Here is a 19,557-nt window from a genome sequence, read left to right as displayed (position 1 = left end):
TATTATACATAAATCCTTTGCCAGGGAAATTAGTCCTTCCAACCTAAACCAGATTTGTATTCTTTGTGATCTGTCTTAATAGGAATATGATTCGGATGTCAGCAAGAATGGGATATGTGTTAGGTGTGGGTATAATGTAGTAATGGCATTAAAAGACTTGGAGTATTTCCTAGATTTTTGTTCTAATATGACATGGTAGGATTAATTGGTATCTAAGCAGGTGCTAATGCTGACCTTGAGGTTGTAGAATGGTTAGGCCCTCGGTGGGTCAAGGGAAGGTGTGCCCCAAAGTGAATGTGGTGGGCGACAGGCCAAAAGAAAAAGAAACCCTCTGTTTTATAATTTATTTACTTTCTAAGTCACAGAGATCACCTCGTTGTGGATTTCACGTATGCCTGTCAAGTCTCTGTCAGTAGCTTATGAGGGTTGTGCAGCTCCCTAATTTACAGAAACCTCGCGAGCCACAGTCTTTCTGTGAAGGAAGTGCTTGGCCTGGATTCAGAGGCTCTCTTGCGCACATTCACAATGGTCCTCTGTTGGTTGCGCTCTGTGGCAGTTTTTCTCTCCTTCTCCCACTTCCAAACTGGTTGGGGAAGAACGACCTGGAAAAGGGATTACTTTGAGTACCCATTGAACATAATTTTTGGATTCCTGCCCAGTTGACTAAAGGTGAAATCAAATGCCATTGTGCTGACTCATATACAAAGAATTCTGAGCTTGCTGATCTGTACCATTTGTTTTGTACTAAGTTGTCCATGCCATCTGACAGGGTGTTTCTCATGTAAAATCATATAACCGTGTCTATTTCCTATAATTTTATAAGAGAAAGAGTTCACTAGTCTTCAGATCCCAGCTGTTCCTTCCTATCCCTTCCCTACCCTCTCTTAACAGCGTGTTTTCAGGGTGCTTCACAGGATGCTTAGTCCCTGCCCCTTTGTCCTCTCCACAGCTGGATGTGCTAGACAGAGCGCTGAAGGCTGTGACTGCTCCAGCCTGTGGGTCTTCAGAGGCACAGCCCCAAGAAGAAGACAGCCAGGGCTCAGAAGAACTGGTGGAGCAGTTGGACGTGGAGGAAACTGAACAGTCCAAGCTTCCCCAATACCTGGAACGATTTAAGGTGCGTCGTAGCAGAATTGCAGAATTGAGCCCCTCTAAGCTGTGCATTATGCATGCTTCTTTTCTGTCGTGATAGGCAGCCCTTTCATGCATCAGTGTCCCACACAAAGGCATGAAAACTGACATCAAAAATCATGCTTCAAATAGGAAGTGGTCTTAAAAGTAATAAATGGAATTTTTATGCTCCTTTTTGTACGTGAGCTAATCAGTCACAGTTTTGTCACTGGGGCAGCATGTCATTACCCACTCATCCCTGACATGTGCCTGATGCATGGGTAATAGCTTGCCGCCTCAGAGCAGTCACCTGACTCCATCCCCAGCTGGAAAGGATCTGGTCATTTCTCTATATTGCGCTAATGTGCTCGATAACCCAAAAACCAAAGTAGAAATAAAAAGCCAAATTTGAGTACGATGGAGATCAGATGCCGGTATCTTCTGTTGCTTGGCTTTGAGTTGTGCACTCAGACCCTGAGAAGACTTACTTGGACTGCATGGAAGAGGTGAACAAGTTTCCATCGTGTCTTTTCAGAACAGATCTGAGCGCTCAAGCTGCCATTGGTACCTTTCGACTGTATGTCCCCAAATCCTCTGTGATCAGAGTCAGGGAAGAAGAGCTATGTTCAGAGGTTAACCCCTTGGCCTCTTCCTTGCTTTGTTTTTAATATATTTAGTGCAAAGAGAAAAATATGCTGTCTACAGGAGAATTCTTTGCATGAAACAGAAGACCTTCCCATCCATGTCAGCTGACCTGTTGTGTCATTTTGAGACAGACAGGTATCATTTTGCCTGATTATTATTTTTTATTTTAATTTTTTTTTCAACGTTTTTTATTTATTTTTGGGACAGAGAGAGACAGAGCATGAACGGGGGAGGGGCAGAGAGAGAGGGAGACACAGAATCGGAAACAGGCTCCAGGCTCCGAGCCATCAGCCCAGAGCCTGACGCGGGGCTCGAACTCACGGACCGCGAGATCGTGACCTGGCTGAAGTCGGACGCTTAACCGACTGCGCCACCCAGGCGCCCCTCATTTTGCCTGATTATTACACTTAGATCTGTTCAGTAATTATATTGAACCAGCTATGGGATACCTATTTCCCCGTGTTATAGGGAGGACTCCACTGTACCCGTAGCAGCTGTTTCTCCTGGTACTTCTGTAAAGTCATCGTTCAATGTCCCTCTTTTATAATTTGAAAACTAAGAAAGAAAGGTTAATATTAGGTACACAGAGAATTGGCAGCTAAGTTACGAATTTACATACCTGTTCGTTTCTCTTAACTTTGCAGATTTAAAAAGGCTGAAGAACAAACAAAAAATCATCCATAGTTTAGCCTCATAGTTTATCATCTACCATATTCATATTGACCAAGGCTGCCAACACTCCTCAAGATGACCACCTCTTTCTCTTGTTTCTTATATTTAATCTCAAGAGAGTAGAAATCTGTGCTGCATTAAATTCTTAGTCCTCATTCTTCGACAGATGCACTTTTTTGAAAATCAAAACAAAAAGAGACAAATATTTATTGGCTGCTAGCCAATATTAGGCACCAGTGCATTTCATTTATCTTCCCTGTGGCTCTGCGGGTCGGTGCTGCTTTTCCTACGTTAACATGACACCAGGCTGAGAGAAACTTGCCCATAAGTGACTGATGGGGGATTTGAACAGAAGTTTGCTGGCTCAGATTTGAGTTGTCCTTCTGGTGTCCCAAGGTGTCTCCTTGGCCTCAAACCACATGGAAAGTGTTACCAGAACGAAATAATTTTCATTGTACATTTCCTTTTCTTCCTATTGCCTGATTTTTATAGTCTCAGGTAATTTGTTTGGGGTCTATTTTTATAGGCTTGACCCATCACACTAGGCCTGTAGCCACAGCTTGACACATGGATTCTGCCCACCTTCCTCCCCTGATTGGAGCAGGCCTCATCACCTAAGCCAGTGAATGGCATTTGTCTTTGGAACGTGGGGAGGTGTGGTTTAAGCTAGAGCTGGGGCCATTAGTGACTCTCTCTTGATGATCTACATCCTGAAGCACTTAAGTGTATTAGTGTTTTTAGTACTTCATTTCTCCAGGAATATAATACCGACCAAACCAAGATGCCATTTCAGATGGAGCTGTGAGCAGTCAGTTTGTAAAGGCTGACCTGCAATGGAACACAGCAGGTGGAAGCTTATAATAGTGCAAGGACTCCTGGGAGCTGTTTAGCATGCCATTAGTAAAAAAAAAAAAAAAATTCCTTGCACCGGTTTCCATCTGTTGAAGGGAATGCTGGTAGACAAGCATTTATCTCACTTATTCAGAAGGAAAAGATACAGACCGGCTAGCTCCAGTTTATCAGCTGCTTCTGCCATTTTGTGTGCATCTTAAGAGTTCTTTGCTCTGGGAGTTGGCTGCTTGGTTTGGTGTAAGTCAGAGTGGAAATGTAGATTTGTTATACTCGTGCTGTCTTTGTGGTTTAAAACAAGAAATTACATACAGAAACACAGCATATGGAGTTCCATTTACCGTTTGTGAGTGAAGGGAGAGAGAGCACATGTGGTGCATCTTAGCAAAATTGCTGGACTGAAAAAAAAAAAAAAAAAGCAAATGCTAACAGTGCCTAGATGGAAGGCAGCATGACACGTTCCCAGCAAAGTGCCTTTGCCTGTAAGCAGAATGTGGACATTTTGCAAGTGATTTAATCTCTTTTCCTCTTTGTATTCTCCCACCTGCACCCTCCTCCCTCACCCCATCCCCTCTTTTTTTCTTTGCTTCCAACAGGACTTACATTCTAAGCTTGAGGCTTTGGGCAAAGTTGAATCAGAAAGTCCTTTGACTCTGACCATCCAGCTCGTCAAGGAACAGCTCCCCACCTTTGAAGCAGAGGATATCGCAACCTATGAGCAGAAGCTGCAGCAATGGCATCTGGAACGGGTGCACTTGATTCAGAGGGAACAGGAGCAGAGGGAGAAGGCAAAGCAGGAGCATGAGGCCCGGAGGGCAGCAAAGGCATCTGCCTAACAGGCCCTCAGGCCCTCAGGCCCCACAGAGGAACTTCACTAGGCCCTCTCCTAGGATTCTTGCTGACCATGATGGCAGCCTCAGCTTCCTCTGCCTGTCGTCTCCTTTTCCTCAAGCAGGCTGCTTGTGACAGAAAGCCACAGTGTTCAACATATTAAGGCACTGTGACTTCCCATCAGATGCCTAGGAGGGCTGCTGAGCTCTGAGTGGCAGGTGATCAGACTGAAGCCCCAGCTAAACACCTTAAAAAGGTGCTATCAAGGCTTATGGTGGGGTTTCCGGGGTCAGGGATCAGTGTTGAACGTTGAAAGTCCCTGATACATAGCAGTGGTGGAGGGAGAGGCCGTGTTTGAAAGCCTGGTCTTGAGCACAGGCTTCTGAGTGGCGTCTCTCCCCAGCAGGCAAACTGCACGTCCTGAGGCCTCCTCCCCCTCAGTGTCCTCCCAGCCTGAGCTGGGTGTGGGACGCCCACACATCTCACTTTCTCCCTCCCCCATGTCTCTGCTCTGCAGACCTAAACTGGGAAGAAGTTGAGGACAGGAATGAACATGACACCATGAACCCACTGGCTTTCAAATTTTAGGCACCCACAGTAACATTTTTAGAATGGAAACGTTTTTGAGGAGAAAGATAACTCTAGCTCTGAACCCTCCTGAGCTTGGCTTCTCCATCACGTTGGGGTAACTTCTTTCCAAAGCATTGTCTCAGCTCCTTCCTCGAGGAGGTAAAGTGAGCCTTTTGTGTCCACGCATGCACACATGTGCAACTTGTGAACACACATTGCAGTTGGAGAAATAGGAGAAAACGAGAGGTAGGATGGGGTTTGTAGTGCATAGGCGACATTAACTGTGAACCTCCCAGGGAGTGGAAATTCCTTCCTGAAGTTTCTCTGTGAAAGGGGTCAGGGGCAGCTCCTGCTTGCTGTATACATTTGCCTGTAAGTACAGTGGTATACTTTTATTCAAGGTCGTGCTCTTTTAATCAAGAACCTGTGGAAATAAATGTTCTGGGATTATTTTGGTATATTCTTTATCTTTGTGGCAAGGGAGGGAGAGAGGAAGTCACACCATCAGCATGGTGATTCTGATTGTGAACAACAAATTTTTAACCTTTCGTCTCCATCAGACTTTGCACCACACCCGTTAACATTTTTTGAGAGCTAACTGTGCCGACACCTCAGGCAGCCTTGTGACGGAGGCCAGAGCAATCCCATTCTTGAATGAGGAAACTGGCTGGCACTGCTGCTCACCCTGCGTGTTATGTCCATCCATACCTGCAGGCCACATCCAACGCAGGGTCTTGTGGGTGGGCAAAGCTGAGTCGTACCTAGGTAGAAGGTCATGACCAAAAGTCACTTGTGACATTTTAGTTGATCAGGGGCTGGGCTTTTTCAGCCACTCCCTTACCATATCCAGAGGAAGGTTCAAGATAAATCAGAAGGCCCCTTTGCTCAGTAAATTACTGACCATCACGGCCTGAAGCATGTTGTTAATACTTCAGCTCATAATTTGGCCTTCTCTTTCCTCCCCATCTGTCCCTGTCGCACTTGATTTCCAGTATTACCAGAGTGGGGAGCATGAAAACTGCTGAGCAGCAGCGAAATGCCCTACTCTCCTCTCCGGCTGTGTTGTCTTGGCACCAGACTTTGCATTTTGTTTTCATACCTCGTAGCTGGCCGTGGATATCAGATACGTGCGTGGTATTTTTGTTGTAGGTTTTACATGCAGTCAGAGGCCCCCAAAATTTGTTTATTAAAGTCATTTTTTCACTGTGAATCAAATAGCATCTAGTGAGTAGATGCTGCTAAACATCGTACGATGCAATAGGACAGCCCCCATGGCGGAGAAGTATCTGGTCCAAAATGTCAGTAGTGCCCTGAGGTCAGAAGCCATGGCCTAGGGTGTGTGAGCAGGGCATCCACGGGCATGTGTGTACAAATGGCTCATTTACAAATGGCATTTCTCAAGCTAAAAAAATAATTAACATATCTAATTATTTTAATATTTAATAAAATAATGGTTTCTTATCTAAATGAGTATAAAATATGCAGTAATATAGGGTGGGCCATTATTCTTCCTAAACAGAGTCTATTATGGAAAAGAGTAAATGATGATTTATATGATTTTGCTGTATGGCAATATATAACTGGGGATCTGCAATGATGTGGCCTATGAGTCACTGGGACTCAATACCATTGCACCCAGTAACCTTGCTGGGAGTGCGTGGTGAGGAAGGGATGAAGTTTGAAATGGGCTCAGAGAGCTTTGGCTATAGTGAATCATAAAAGCAGAAAATGTGGTGTGATGGTATTTTCATTAAATGGTAATTAATCTTCAGAGCTGAGTTTTTCAAACGCTGACAATGATAAATTTTTTACTTACTTTACTTACTAAAATCTTACCTTAGAAAGTGGGGAATGCTTTTCAACATCATTATGCCAGGGAAATTGCCTTTTATTCTAAGTAACAGCTTCTTAGCTTGAAAATAACCTTTCCTTCCCCGCATTGAGTGGGCCTTTTTGCTGACATTACACACTGCCATGAGGATGCTATTATGGTATGGTGTCAAGGAAGTCCAAAAAAGATAGTAGCAATGCCCCTGAGATTGTGGCGGTTACCACTGGGATCTTTGTTTAATACTCTTAGGCTGTTTACTCCTAGGCTGTGTTTATTATATATGAAGGTTAGGGATTCCAGATCTGAGCTGGACATGTTCAGAAAACAAAGTTTATTCTTGTAAGAAGCATCTGAAAATAAATTCCATATTAGGATTTAAATGCTAGATCAAGGACTACAGGGAAGATTTATAAAGGATTTCTAAGAAGTACATTCTCTGATGGACCCACTGGTAAGAGAATGTCACTTGCTTTTTTGGTTTCCACGATGCTTCATCTCTGCAGAGTGCAAAATTCTAATCTTTAAAATACCCTCCCTGGTTAATATGCCTAAAATAGTATGTGGAGTAAAACCAATGCCCATTAAAATCTTCCTCCAATAACCGTATGCTGGGCCGCTTTAGGATGTCTGTTTCCTAGGCTCTGGCTTATTGTTGGACCCATCTTGACTACAAAAATTACATTCAACAACTCCTCTTTGTGAATGCCCCTTTCTACCTAATTTAATTCCACCTACTTACAACAGCCTAGCAGGGCAGGGATTATTACCCTCATTTTGCAGAGGAGAAAACTGAGGCTCATATGACTTGCCCAGGCCCACACAACTAGTAAGCGGGTTCACAGCACTTGGACCAAAATTTGTCCGATTCCAAACCCACTTTCCAACAATCACACCATATAACCACTGTGCCAGTCTGAGACTAAGTACATTCATTCATTCAACAAATATTTATTGAATACCTATTATGTGTCGGGCAGTATTAAAATAGTCACTGAGGATACAGCAAGGAACAAAGTAGACCAAGATCCCTTCCTTCATGGCACATACATTCTATGGAAGGCAACAGTTAATTCATAAGTACATAATAATGTCATGTGGTAATACGTGGCAGAGAGACAAAGCAAGGAAAGGAAGAGAACACTGGGTAGGGAAGGCCTTCCTGAGAAGATGACTGTTGAAGAAAGATCCATGGGGGTGAGGGTGAGAATCACGATGTTACCTGTGGAAAGGCGCAGCAGACAGAGGAACCAGAGCCCAGAAGGAAGCCCGCCTAGAGTGCCAGACAACTGGCAAGGAGGTCGGTGTGGCTGGAGTGGAAAGTGTAAGGTGGACAGGAGCTGGAGAAGAGGCCAGAGAGATGGGTAAGGGAAGGGACAGATGGCTATAAGTCTTCCTGGCCCATTAGGAAGGGTGCTGGCCTTCACTCTGAGATGACTCATCTGAAGGATCCAGTGGTATGCTCTGATGTAACATTTTCAGAGGGTTTGCTGGTCTAGCTGCTTTGTGGTGAGTGAACGCGGAGACGGGAGGATCAGCTAGGAGGCTACTGCAGTAATCCAGGAGATAAATGGCAGGCTTAGACAAAGGTAGTTACAGTAATGTGAGGAGAAGGGGTAGGACTGGGTGAATTTGGAAAGTAGAATCCACAGACTCGCCTGGGATTTTTTATCTGAGCAACGTGGAGTAATGTCTTTGCCATTTCCTGAGGTAGAAAAGCCTAGGGAGAGAAGGAGTTTGGGGAAATTAGGGATTTGTTTGGGGGCATGTTAAATTTGATTTGGGTTATTTTAAATGTCCTTATTGGCCATTCACACGGGGCTCTTAATTGACAGATGGATATGAGTTTGGAGACCAGAGAAGAGGTACAAACTGGAGATACAAACTGTAAAAGTCATCAGCTTACATGTGGCATTCAAATCCATGAGACTGCATTACAGTAACATGCAGTTTGGGTTTGACTGAGGAGAGTCTGAGCCACGGAGCTGTGCCTGTTTTTTATGGTGAGATCACCCCAGGAAGCAGGCGTCATTATGATGCTGCATCATCTGTGAAAACACTGCCAGGTACCCCGCCCCCCCCCCCCACCAAGAAATACCCAGAACTGCTCATATTAAAGGAACCTGGGGTGACCAAAAGCCAGTCTGCATATATGACTCCAATAGATTTTCAAGATGCACAGGATAAGATCAAAGAGGAAATGGTGATCTGGGATTATGCAAGAGTCCAAGAAATCAAGAGTGAGGAGTTTATTGAAAGATCATTGTAGGGACACAGAGAAACATTTAGAATTTGCACTATAATTATAAAGAGAGAGAAGGTGGAGTCAGTACCTTACCAGACCTTTGCTGATTTGCCTGGAAGACCAGAAGAAAACTGAAGGAAGCTACTACGTCCAATGTCTAGAAAAGGACCAGCTGGAAGGGCATTAACTTTCTCCATCCCTGCTGTGCCTGGGTCTGGAGAGAGTGGGATATAAACACACAGAGAGTGTTGGGGAGTGTGAACAACGGTTGGGGGGTTCCCTGGGACTGCCACCTTCCTGAGACGCAGGACTTGAAGTGCCCGAACTAGGGCAGACCTGGGCTAACCCACATGGTCCCGCACCCTAGGATCTGGCCAGACACTTCCTGGAACTGAATAGTTGGGCAGTGGAATAGAAAATAACTATGTTTAGTATGACCGATGTAATTAAAACCTCTTGATGATGATTTTCCATCCTGAGTTCTCACCTGCTTAACCCTTGAATTTCTGAAGGCATTTCCGAGTTCCTTCTGCCAAACAGCAACTTCTAATGGGGCCAGTCAGTGAAGTCCCATAGTTTTTTGGAGACACAATATTAAGATCAAAAGGAGAGTATGTAACAAAGGGACGTCGTTATGACTCAGGACAGGATGCTATAGCCTTTTGAGTCCAAAGGATCATCTCTGAAGACAGGACCGTGTCCTGGAGATCTCTACTGAGCATTCGTGGGCATATTTTCTCCGGCCACATGGAGGGAATGGAGATGCCAAGGCCTCCTACTCTATACTCTGCCGATGTGAGCTGAGTGAGCTGCCCAACATAACTACTCCTGCTCCTTTGTGTGAGCTGTTGACTCTGTCTAGAATGTGCTGTCACATGCACACACACCCATGCACGCACACTCCAGGTCTCAGCTTAGACATCACTTCTGGTGCTCCTATGTCACCAAGGCGCACCCTTGAATTTCAGAAGCCTGTCACTCCAGTCAGTTTAGGGCAGCACTTACGTTTATCCCCACAGTATTACCCACCACTGGGTAGAGTGAAGGTACAATGATCATTTGAATGACTAAGAGGAATTCCTTCTTTTTTCAGATACCCTTTGTTATTTATAATCACATTTCCTAAACAGCTTTTAGTTCTTGGGTGTCAGTCAAATCCACAGAGTATTATGTTAGTTATATAAGCCTATTCTGTAACTGAACAAGAAAGCAAGAGAGAGATAAGGTATTGGATGTAATTACTGAATATGATGGCTTTGTAGAGCCCCAGAAAGTCAGTCTCGGGAGGGATTTATCCAGTTTGACCATCCTGTCAAATCCTCTCATTTTACAGGTAAGTAAAGGAACTTGACAGATAAAGTGACTGAGGTCAGGCCGCTGTTTGTGGCAGAGTTAAGATCAAAACCTGCTTTTTGCTTTGTATAGGAAGCCCTCCCAATAACCCCTTCATCTACACTGGTCTATTTACTTGTTCTTCTTAAGCAGTAATGGTAATTATCTTTTTCCTTCACCTCCCACTTTCTGTCCTTAGGCCCCAACATTCTCTAGGGGTTGGTTAGAAAAGGGAACGATGTTAGCAGTTACTGAAATGGTAGCAAGGCCCTCTCTGCAATTGGCCAAAAGCCAGGGACCGCTGAAAAGACAGTCAGCCCTCATGAATGAATGTGTCCCACCCCGCCCTCCCCCTCCCCCCCCCCCCCCCCCCCCCACTGTGGGTGGCAAATCCCAACTGATGAGCCCGACTCAGGACACAAAAGACAGCACAGCACACACATGAACTTTTGCCACTTTTGTATTTTATTGTGGAACTGAGTTTTTTTTTTTCTTTTACATCAAATATCCTCAATGGAAGAGGGGATATTGCACACAAATATCATAAAAGCACTACATATTACTTTCACTGAAAACTAATTTTCTACATTAGATATGACTGGATAGGATAGAAGTGATGCAGGATTATAAGACATAATACCATACACAGCTGCAGACTGACACAAACACCATTCAGAACAAGAGAGAGGAGTGGAGGTGCTTCTCAGCCAGGCTCAAGACTTTCCGGGGCCGGAAAGAGGGCTGCGTACAGCGTGGGTAAGCAGGACTCTGAACGGCCGCTGCATGGTGTTCTTGAAAGGGCAGCCCAGTCTTGATGCCTCATCTTGATGGCTCCCATTTGGGGAGCTCCAAACGAGTGCAGAGAAGCTACTTATTTTTTTCCCTTCCTTTTCAGTTTTTGATGCTGCCTTTTAAATTAATAAAGTCAGATTCTTAAAATAGTAAATAGTTTGAATACCAGGTGAATAACCTAATTGCTTTCAAAGAAATGCTCATCCCTAGGCTGCTTTTGGTGTGTTGTTCAGTTGGTTAGAAGATAAAAGCTTACAGTTCCTTTCAAATGGAAACAAATCTTCTAAATCTGAAGCACACAAAAAATAAAAAAATAAAATTAAAAAAAAAACAGAAGAAACAACTTATTAATCTAACTCACAATATCATTACCGAGCAAGAACCTCCTGTGACAGGTGACTAAAGAGGCAAGAAAAGCAATTTCAGAATTATAGAGCAGCTCCTGAGAGCTGAAATTTGGTAACAGAAAATGGAAGGTGGTAGAATTTTCATTAGCAAATGACTGAATCTTATTAAATGAGTATTGAAAAGCTCCTAAACTGCATAAGCTATTGGAGACATTTAAAACATTCATATACACTGGGGAAACCATTCACTAGGATATGTAAGGTTTAAAAAAAATTTTTTTTTTTTTTTAACTTCATGGAAAATGGCATTGGGGGGGGGAGGGTCAGTCATTGTATCCAGTCCCACCACAAGACTGAGAAAGCATGCATGGGGATTGGGTTTTGAGAAAGGGGATAGAATTCATTAAAATTGGAAGTGGAGGATCATCTCTAACATTTAGTCTCTGTAGAATTTTGCTTAAGAATACTACCAAAAAGTTCATGATCATGAGTGTCCTCTTGATGGAGTCTCATCATTTAAACAGAGTGTAAATTCCTTTCACGCAAATATTCAATCTGTACAATTGGATTAAAGAATCAGTATGAATAAAGCTCCTAGAAGTCTGTGTCAATCCTTAGCTCTCACCATGAATGTACATGGTACATTGTGATGGGTGTTACTAAACTAATTGTGTATTTATGGAACTAGCAAAATTAGGTTAGTCACACAGGTAGGAAAGGTGTCTGGAAAGACAGGAGCAAACCTGCAATGCACTTATTGATTTTCCTGGTACACTCAAGCTCTGTGGTCATCACCGAGAACAATGGATAGAAAAAGGTACTGATATATTTCATAGGAAAAAGAGCCAGCTGACCAGTGCCAGCTTTTGTATATTTTTCCCATTAACTCCCATAGCAAAAAAAAAAAAAAAAAAAAAGAAAAAAGAAAAAAAATAAAGAAGAGTAAGATAGAATGCTTATTATAGAGGATCGGCTATAAATGTTTGTATTTTTTTAAAAAGCAAAATAATGCACCTGTTAAATAACTTTAATTTGGGAAGTCAGAAAATAATTCCCTCTTCTATCAAAGAAAAATCAACCAGCGGTCTGGATTTGGCAAGAAGGCCGGAAATCAGTTTTTCTTCCCATGTATTACATGGATCCAACTGACTCAATAACTAATTATTAAATAACTACTATCATGAGTATCTTAGGTTGTCTCATAAAATAAGTTTGAAGTAAAGTTTATACTCAATCCATTTTTTTACAATGAGTTTTCCATTTTGTGTTAAGTTTTTGTACCCTTTATCAATGTGTTGTTCTTAAGGACTTGAAAGAACTGGGGTAATAAATAAAAGCTGCATTTCTAGAGAAGCCTAAAAAAAATAGAATATTAATTTTAAAAAAATTAAAACATTTGAAAAATGTAATTCACAGCATTAAGTAGACTGCATAGGTCCTCAGTGAAGGGACCCTGAAGAAGCATTGTTTAAACCCTCATAGTAGTTAGCAGTGCAAAACATACACTTATCAGACAAAAATAAACTAAAATGTTAATTTTGGAATAAATAACTAACATAGAAAATAAAATGAGGTCATTGTTCACTACTCCATAGATCTTAAGAGTCTGCAGGAAACACAACGTGACAGAGCACAGCACAGTTGTCACTGAGAAGTTTGCCACATCTGAACACTGGGTGCATTGATCTGCAACTTGAAACTTGACGTCAGTTTTAATCATGATCTGGCTTCCAGGTTCATAGTTCAATGACGGCAATGATGGAAATGATCTCTGAACTCTACGTGATGAATCGTAGGAGATGGGAATTCATTTGCTTTCAATGAATTATTTCTTTTACATTTTTTCCAGAAAAGGAAATCCCAAAGCAAGTTTTTGCTAGGGTTCTTTGATCTTGTCTTGGCTCTTCTACCTCATGGTTAAAGATCTTGAAAGAAGTATGTAGAATACCACTGGGTGATGTAAAGGCCTAGAAAAGTAGCCAGCCTACCATGCTATTCTCCCCCACTCTCAAATAACACATATTCAGATTTTTATGTTATGGGAATCAAGGGGTGGGAGGTATCACTATTCCTGATAGTTATGGGTTTTAATAAATATTACTGCAATATCAGACTTCAATCTCACCAGAACTTCAAAAAACATTTTTCATTGTTTGTCTTATGAAAGACTTAAAAAAAAAAAAAGACTGTCACTTGAAATTTTCTTTGCATTTTCCTGTAAATGAAAACACCTGTTAAAAAGTTCATCTATGAAAAGTTCTCACATATCTAAAAAAAAAAATTCTGTACACTTGTTCCCATAATTATGCTGAAGTTAATGGAAAACTAAACAAAAACAAAAAGCCAACGTAAGACAAAGGAAGGTAAATACTGTACACTTGCCGAGAACCTCTTCCACCATAAGACTCGCTGTTTTCCCAGTTCTGATCATAGAAGCCATTTCAGTCTTGGAACTTGCAGTAGTAAAGAAGCTATGAAAGGCTCAACTTGTTTGGCTGAGGGCCACAGGTACACTGAGGTGGAGGTCAACACACGTGACTCAGCATCAAACCACTGCACCAATCAGATCAGCTTCTAGGGCCCCCACACGCGCACACGCTTGCTCCTTTAACTGGAGTATCTATAATCCTACACGGATGTTTTATAAACTTGCGGTCTCACATTAAAAAATTAAGTGCATCAAGTATCTTTGTACATTCAAGTCACTTTCTAAGGCAAATTGTCTACCGTATGTACTCCCAACCGCTTTGGTATTTGCTTATTAATTGGGGTGGACTTGGGTGTTTCTGCATGCAGGTTCATCGACTCAGAGTGGACTAACCGGGTGGACAAATGCTGGGAGCATGCCTTAGATCAATCTACTCGTGTGTCTGAAGAGTCTGAGAGTTCTGAATGGGGTTCAAATCACTCGCACATCCAGTCTACATGCACTACATTATGTCAGTGTGCAGCCTTCAAACTGAAGGAGCTTAATTAAGGCGTGAAAATCTCACATGCCCTCATAACGAGTTTTGTTCTTTTTGTTTCCTTCCAGCTAACCTGTTTTGGAAAATTAAGACCTTTTTGATGACTCAGACTGACACAAGTTGAGAATGTTTAGTATGTAGACTACAGAATACAGACTGCCTGAGAAAATGCAGACCTAAGCGTTGGTTATTTTCTCCTCCTTACCCCACCTTGCTCTCTCTCTTTCTCTCTGGGTATCTCACCCGCACTCTACCATTCCGTCTCCTTCTCCTGCATTCTTTTTCTTTCTCATCCTCTCTCTCTCCTGTGTTCTCTCTCATTGTGCGCGCGCGCTCTTTCTTTCTCTCGCTCTCTCTCTCGCTCTCGCTCTCTCTAAGACAAATGCCTCTACCTAGCAGAAGTCAGTTGGGTTTGCTAGTGCATGGTTTCCAAATGTTTAGCAGAGATGAACTGGGGTAGGTAATTTTGCAGTAACTTGAACCCTACTGTGGGAATACTGTTACTTCCCTTAGCAATCAGCAAAAACTAAGAAATATTAGTGACTTGCATCACCGTGACACAGTATAGCGTTTGGCAGGTAACAGTTCGGTGACTTATTTAGATGAATTGACGTTTTAGAAAAGGTGGTTTCAAATTGAAGAATTTCTGGAAACAAAGTTCAAATCCTGTGGTGTGGCTGGCCTTGGCTTTTACAGTTCAATCTTGCATGCAGGGAAGGATTCATCTTGCATAACCACTGTGCTGCTGCTGGCTAAAACCATGATGTTGAGGTCTTGTTGTTTCTCATGGGTCTCTTGGTACCATTCCCTCATCACTTCTGAGTCATGGGTAGGGATCAGGGTTACCTGCAGGGAGAGAGAAAAATACCTGTTTAAGGGCAGAGCCAGAAATGAGATGAAAAAGTAAGACAATAATAAGGTATTAGACCATTAAAAGAAAAAGGGAAGAAAGGAAAATTTTCTGTTTTTCCCCAGACATACAAAGGACTTCTCAAGTTACATTTTCCAGGAATCAAAATAAAGCTGCAAAAAATGAAGTTTTTCTGGGAGAGATGAAGACTAGAACCAAAAGCAACTCAGGACTAGTCAATTAGTTCAGCTTTACTCATCATCAGTTTTTCAGTTCTTTAGTGGTAAGAGAAGAAGGGCTTCAGTTAAGGTGGAATTGCTTGTATTTCCTCTAACACACTTGGTAAATTTTGCATTAAAGATACAGAGGATTAAATCCAGGAGCTTTAGTTATCAGTGCTGCCCAATTGTGTGTAACTAATACTTCATCCTGAGAGCAAAGATTCATATCTGTGTGTGTGTGTGTGTGTGTGTGTGTGTGCGCGCGCGCGCGCAGCTGGCGATGGTGGGTGGGTACTGGTTTGAATAGTAAAAATTCCATGTAATATTCATTAGGAGGCCACTGGGTGCTTCTCATGGGACTTGATGTAGTTAACTACCAAATAATTCTATTTAATATTAATATTATGCAAATACATTTTACTACGTGGCAGTGCAAAATCACAGGTAAAACTGAGATAAGCGAAGGTCACAGCCAAAATAACACCATGGTTCACAGCAAGTTAGGATGTATGTGAGCTAGGAGTGTCCTGTTGGGGACCAATGTCAGCAGTGCTCCTCCTGTGGGATTTCACATGGACAGGTGATTTTCTAAATGACCATGCCCCCAGCTTTGGTCTATTCATGAAACACAAAGTAGTAAAGACAGTTCCCTAGTAGCCCTCACATGGAAATATCATTTTGACTCATACACACATATTCTTGGTATATTAGGGGGAAGGACAAGTAGTCTTGGGCCCATTTTGTAGATAAGTGAATTATGCCTTAGGATGGTGAAGTGGCTTTCCCCCCAGGCATGGTTATTGGTGGTGCCAAGAATAATATTCTAGACTGTCTCCTCTGTGTGAAATCCACTTCATCCTCCAGATATCTCATGTGTGACAGACCCATGGGGCACCTTATGCGATAAACACGATTCCTTCCCTCTGCCTCTGGACACAGCTCCATGTGCAGTGCAGATACTGTCCAGGGCTCTTACCTGCATGTTGCTGCCCCACTGGGCTTTCCCTTCCAACAAGGCATCCAGGACAGCCCGGCTGGGCTCCTCAGCAGCAGGGTCATTCCCACTCACCACGTAGTAGGATGACCTCACTCTCTTGAAAAATTCGACATCAACATTCTTACTATTGCTGTGATTGGGAATATAGCACAGGTCCAAATACACAGGGGGGCCTGGAGGCACAGCTGAGGGCTTGGAGGGCTTGGTGTTTCCTGGTCCTTTGGTAAATAAACAAAGAGAAAAGCCAGGGTCACAGAAATGCAAAGAGACCCACTGGTCTGGTACTCCTTCCCTACTCATTCCCCAAGGAGGTCCTGCAGGACATGCCAAAGGGGGCACTGGACATTTCTCTCTCTCTTGTATAGGGCATTTAACACTGGCAACTTGAGAAAATACAACATGGTTGAATGGCATGGTTTCCCTTTGTGGACAACCCATTAGAAAGGAAGAGAGTTTAAAGGCCTTCCCAAAAGATGGAACTAGATAGTAATATTCCTCCTCAAAAAGCTGCTAACGTGCACCCTAATTTGGAAAGTGATGTAATAGATTTTGAAAGTCAAAAGGAATCCTCTGCATTTGGCGAACCATGGTTAAGCAATTTTAGTAATCCATGTTAGGATCTTATGTGATAGCAACTCTACTCAAAGCTGAATATTAAACCCCAACATTTGACTTAGTAAACGATTCAGATCTTAACCTCCTATGATCTCCAAGGCCCCCAGAACTCAACCTTGTTCATAAACTGATGAAATGCTGTATTCTCTCCTAGCACAGTACTCTGAAAAGTGAGACATCTCTCCCTAGGCAAGGTTGGCTACCAAACTTTGGCAAGAGAAAGGTTCAGAAAGACTGGGCTTTCTCTAGCCAATCAAGACATACCGGACTGGGGAAAGGGGAATCCACTGTCTAATCTCCTGGTCTAAATCAGAAAGCCCAAGCAGGGGCACCTTGGTAACTCAGTCGGTTGAGTGACCGACTTTTGATTTTGGCTCAGGTCGTGATCTCACAGTTCGTGGGATTGAGTCCCACATGGGGCTCTATGCTGACAGTGGGGAGCCTGGTTGGGATTCTCCCTCCCTCTCTCTCTCTGCCCCTCCCCCATTTGCTCTCTCTCTCTCTCTCTCTCTGCCTTTGTCTCTCTCAAAATAAATATTTAAAAGAAAGAAAGAGAACCCAAGCAAAGTAAAGATTCAGATTAACCCAAAACCTTCCTGGCACCTTTGTCTGAGGAGATGGTTTTCTGACTTGTTCTGGTTAGAAGGTTTAAACTTTTTGAAACAGTAATAGAACTAGCATTCTAAGGCAGTGGTTATTCAGCCTAGTTGCATAATTAGCATCGATTAGGAAGCTTAATACTGATGCCCAGGCCCCATACCCCAGAATCTGGTTTCACTGGACTGGGGCAGGGTCTGAGCACCACCATCTTTTAAAAGCATCGCGGATGATGTTAATGTGCAGTTGGGTTGAGACCACTACTATAAAGTCATTTAAAATACCAGCTGGATCCTATATATTTAATCCTCTTTCCTTTCTCCATAGGATCATTAAAGACTGTCACCCCAGAGTCAAAACCACCAGTGAATTCCATCACTTGTCCAGTTTTACTTGTAGAAGCGAGTGATGAGAATCAGCCAAACTGATACTTGGTTAAACGGACTCATTTTAATGAATACCTAGCCATTTTAATGAATGTAAGCTAAAGCCGTTAGGATGTCCATATTTAGGCCTATCAAAGAATTCTGACTTATAACAGAAGCTTGTGAGTTACAGTTCCAACAATTAAAAATGCAAGTTTTTCTTGCGCACGAAATCACTACCATCGACACAAATGAACGCTGCTCATAGAAGCACAAACTGAGGGAAGCTGACAGCAGTCAACCCAGGTTTGTTTTAAAAATCAATTAATGATGCAGTTTTGTTGTTTTAAAAATCTTTTGGAAAAGTAAATTCAAATTAATTCATCTTTACTTATTACTTGGCCTTGAGAATATCTCTTTAAATGACAAAAAAAATTTAAAAAAAACAATTGTGTGGGCTAGAATGTATATATTTGGCAAGTTTGATAGCAAATTTCAGTTGGCTTTTATCTGTTTGAAAGGGTTTCACGTGTTCCCCTAAGTATAGGTCAGTTGCCAACTCTTTCAGACCAAGAGGTTAATTACCTGGTGGTTTTCCATTAATTCTGAGCATGAACAAACTCAGTTTGTTTTCTGCATGCTTGTACAAAGAGGAAAACTGACGAGAAGTCAAGCTTGAAATTGGTCCCCCATGTTGCTTAAAGCAAAACTTGGCAACTGTAAGTGATACTTCTTAAAATGTACTGAATTTGAGAGTCTATCAGATTTTTCCCTATCAGCTATCAGATTTTTCCCTAATAAATGAATAGATGTTATTTAAGTCATTTTTTGCTTTACATGTCTAGGTCAATTTTATTACTTTGTGAATAGAGGTCTAAAATCCCTGAATAACTACATAAAGGAAATAAAATGTATTAATGCAAAACCCTATGATTGGTTTGAAGCAACAAAATGAAGCTAGGCCATCGAAGACCCAGGTCATCACTGAGAACTTGATGAATAAGGGAACTGTTACCAACAGAAATGATCAGAAGTCAGGGATATCTCCTCCTGCCAACTGAATTTCAACCTGGAACAGAATTCTGACTCTCTATGAGTGAGACTGTGGTGTTAGAGGGGGATAAGAAGAGACTTTGATGCTCTTCTCTCAATTTGTACTGGGTACTGACCAGCTGAAATTAGGATGTTCCCTGGCCAATAAGAAAATAGCACTGCTTTTAATGTGGATGTAGGTCTAAAATGGTGATTTTTTTAATTAAAAATTTTCCAATTTTTAAAGTGTTACAACTTTTATTTTAAAAATGTTATAACTTCACTGAAAAAAAATTCTTTATGAAAAAATTAAATCTAAATCTTGGGCCCACACCGGTCACACCAGGCTTGGCTTGGCACTCTGGCTCTCCCTAGACTTTTGGGAGCTCCTGGCCTGTGTCACCTTAGCTTGATTCTGAGGCCTGTGCCAGCACAGGCTTCCAGAGGAGTTTCAAAACACATGTCCTTGGTTCTGAAGATTTAGAACAAGGCTATGGTCACTGTATTGCAGGACGGAGCAAACCCAGACAGTGGTTACCTGGCGAATCAGAGCTGCTCTGGGCAATATGCTGCACTACCCTCAAGCCTGCAGCCACGTTGGGCTGAGATCCACACCTTTTGGCAGAAGAGAATAGTAAAAGGGAAGGGAGAGATGTACCCTCTCCCCTTCCCAGTACCAAGTTACATGGCACC

The 19,557-nt window shown here is 42.4% G+C and overlaps 2 protein-coding genes across 7 annotated transcripts in view; one reads left to right on the top strand and one right to left on the bottom strand.

Annotated features, from left to right (window-relative positions):
* Positions 1-6,144, top strand: part of MRPS27 (mitochondrial ribosomal protein S27) — a 130,160-nt gene extending 124,016 nt beyond the window's left edge. For all 5 annotated transcript variants that reach the window (XM_042988112.1, XM_015536556.2, XM_042988122.1 and 2 more), the window contains 2 exons: positions 950-1,117; positions 3,873-6,144. In XM_042988112.1, the coding sequence (XP_042844046.1) occupies positions 950-1,117; positions 3,873-4,112 (408 nt within the window). In that variant the 3' untranslated portion in view covers positions 4,113-6,144. The remainder of the gene's footprint in view (positions 1-949; positions 1,118-3,872) is intronic.
* A 4,382-nt stretch (positions 6,145-10,526) lies between these two features.
* Positions 10,527-19,557, bottom strand: part of MAP1B (microtubule associated protein 1B) — a 100,931-nt gene continuing 91,900 nt past the window's right edge. For both annotated transcript variants that reach the window (XM_007079860.3, XM_042988078.1), the window contains 2 exons: positions 16,235-16,473; positions 10,527-15,033 (listed from right to left, as the gene is read on the bottom strand). In XM_007079860.3, coding sequence (XP_007079922.1) covers positions 14,878-15,033; positions 16,235-16,473 — 395 coding nt within the window. In that variant the 3' untranslated portion in view covers positions 10,527-14,877. The remainder of the gene's footprint in view (positions 15,034-16,234; positions 16,474-19,557) is intronic.

This window comes from Panthera tigris, chromosome A1 (genome assembly GCF_018350195.1).
Source record: "Panthera tigris isolate Pti1 chromosome A1, P.tigris_Pti1_mat1.1, whole genome shotgun sequence".
Lineage (NCBI taxonomy): Eukaryota > Metazoa > Chordata > Mammalia > Carnivora > Felidae > Panthera > Panthera tigris.
This window is presented reverse-complemented; position numbering and strand designations above follow the sequence as displayed.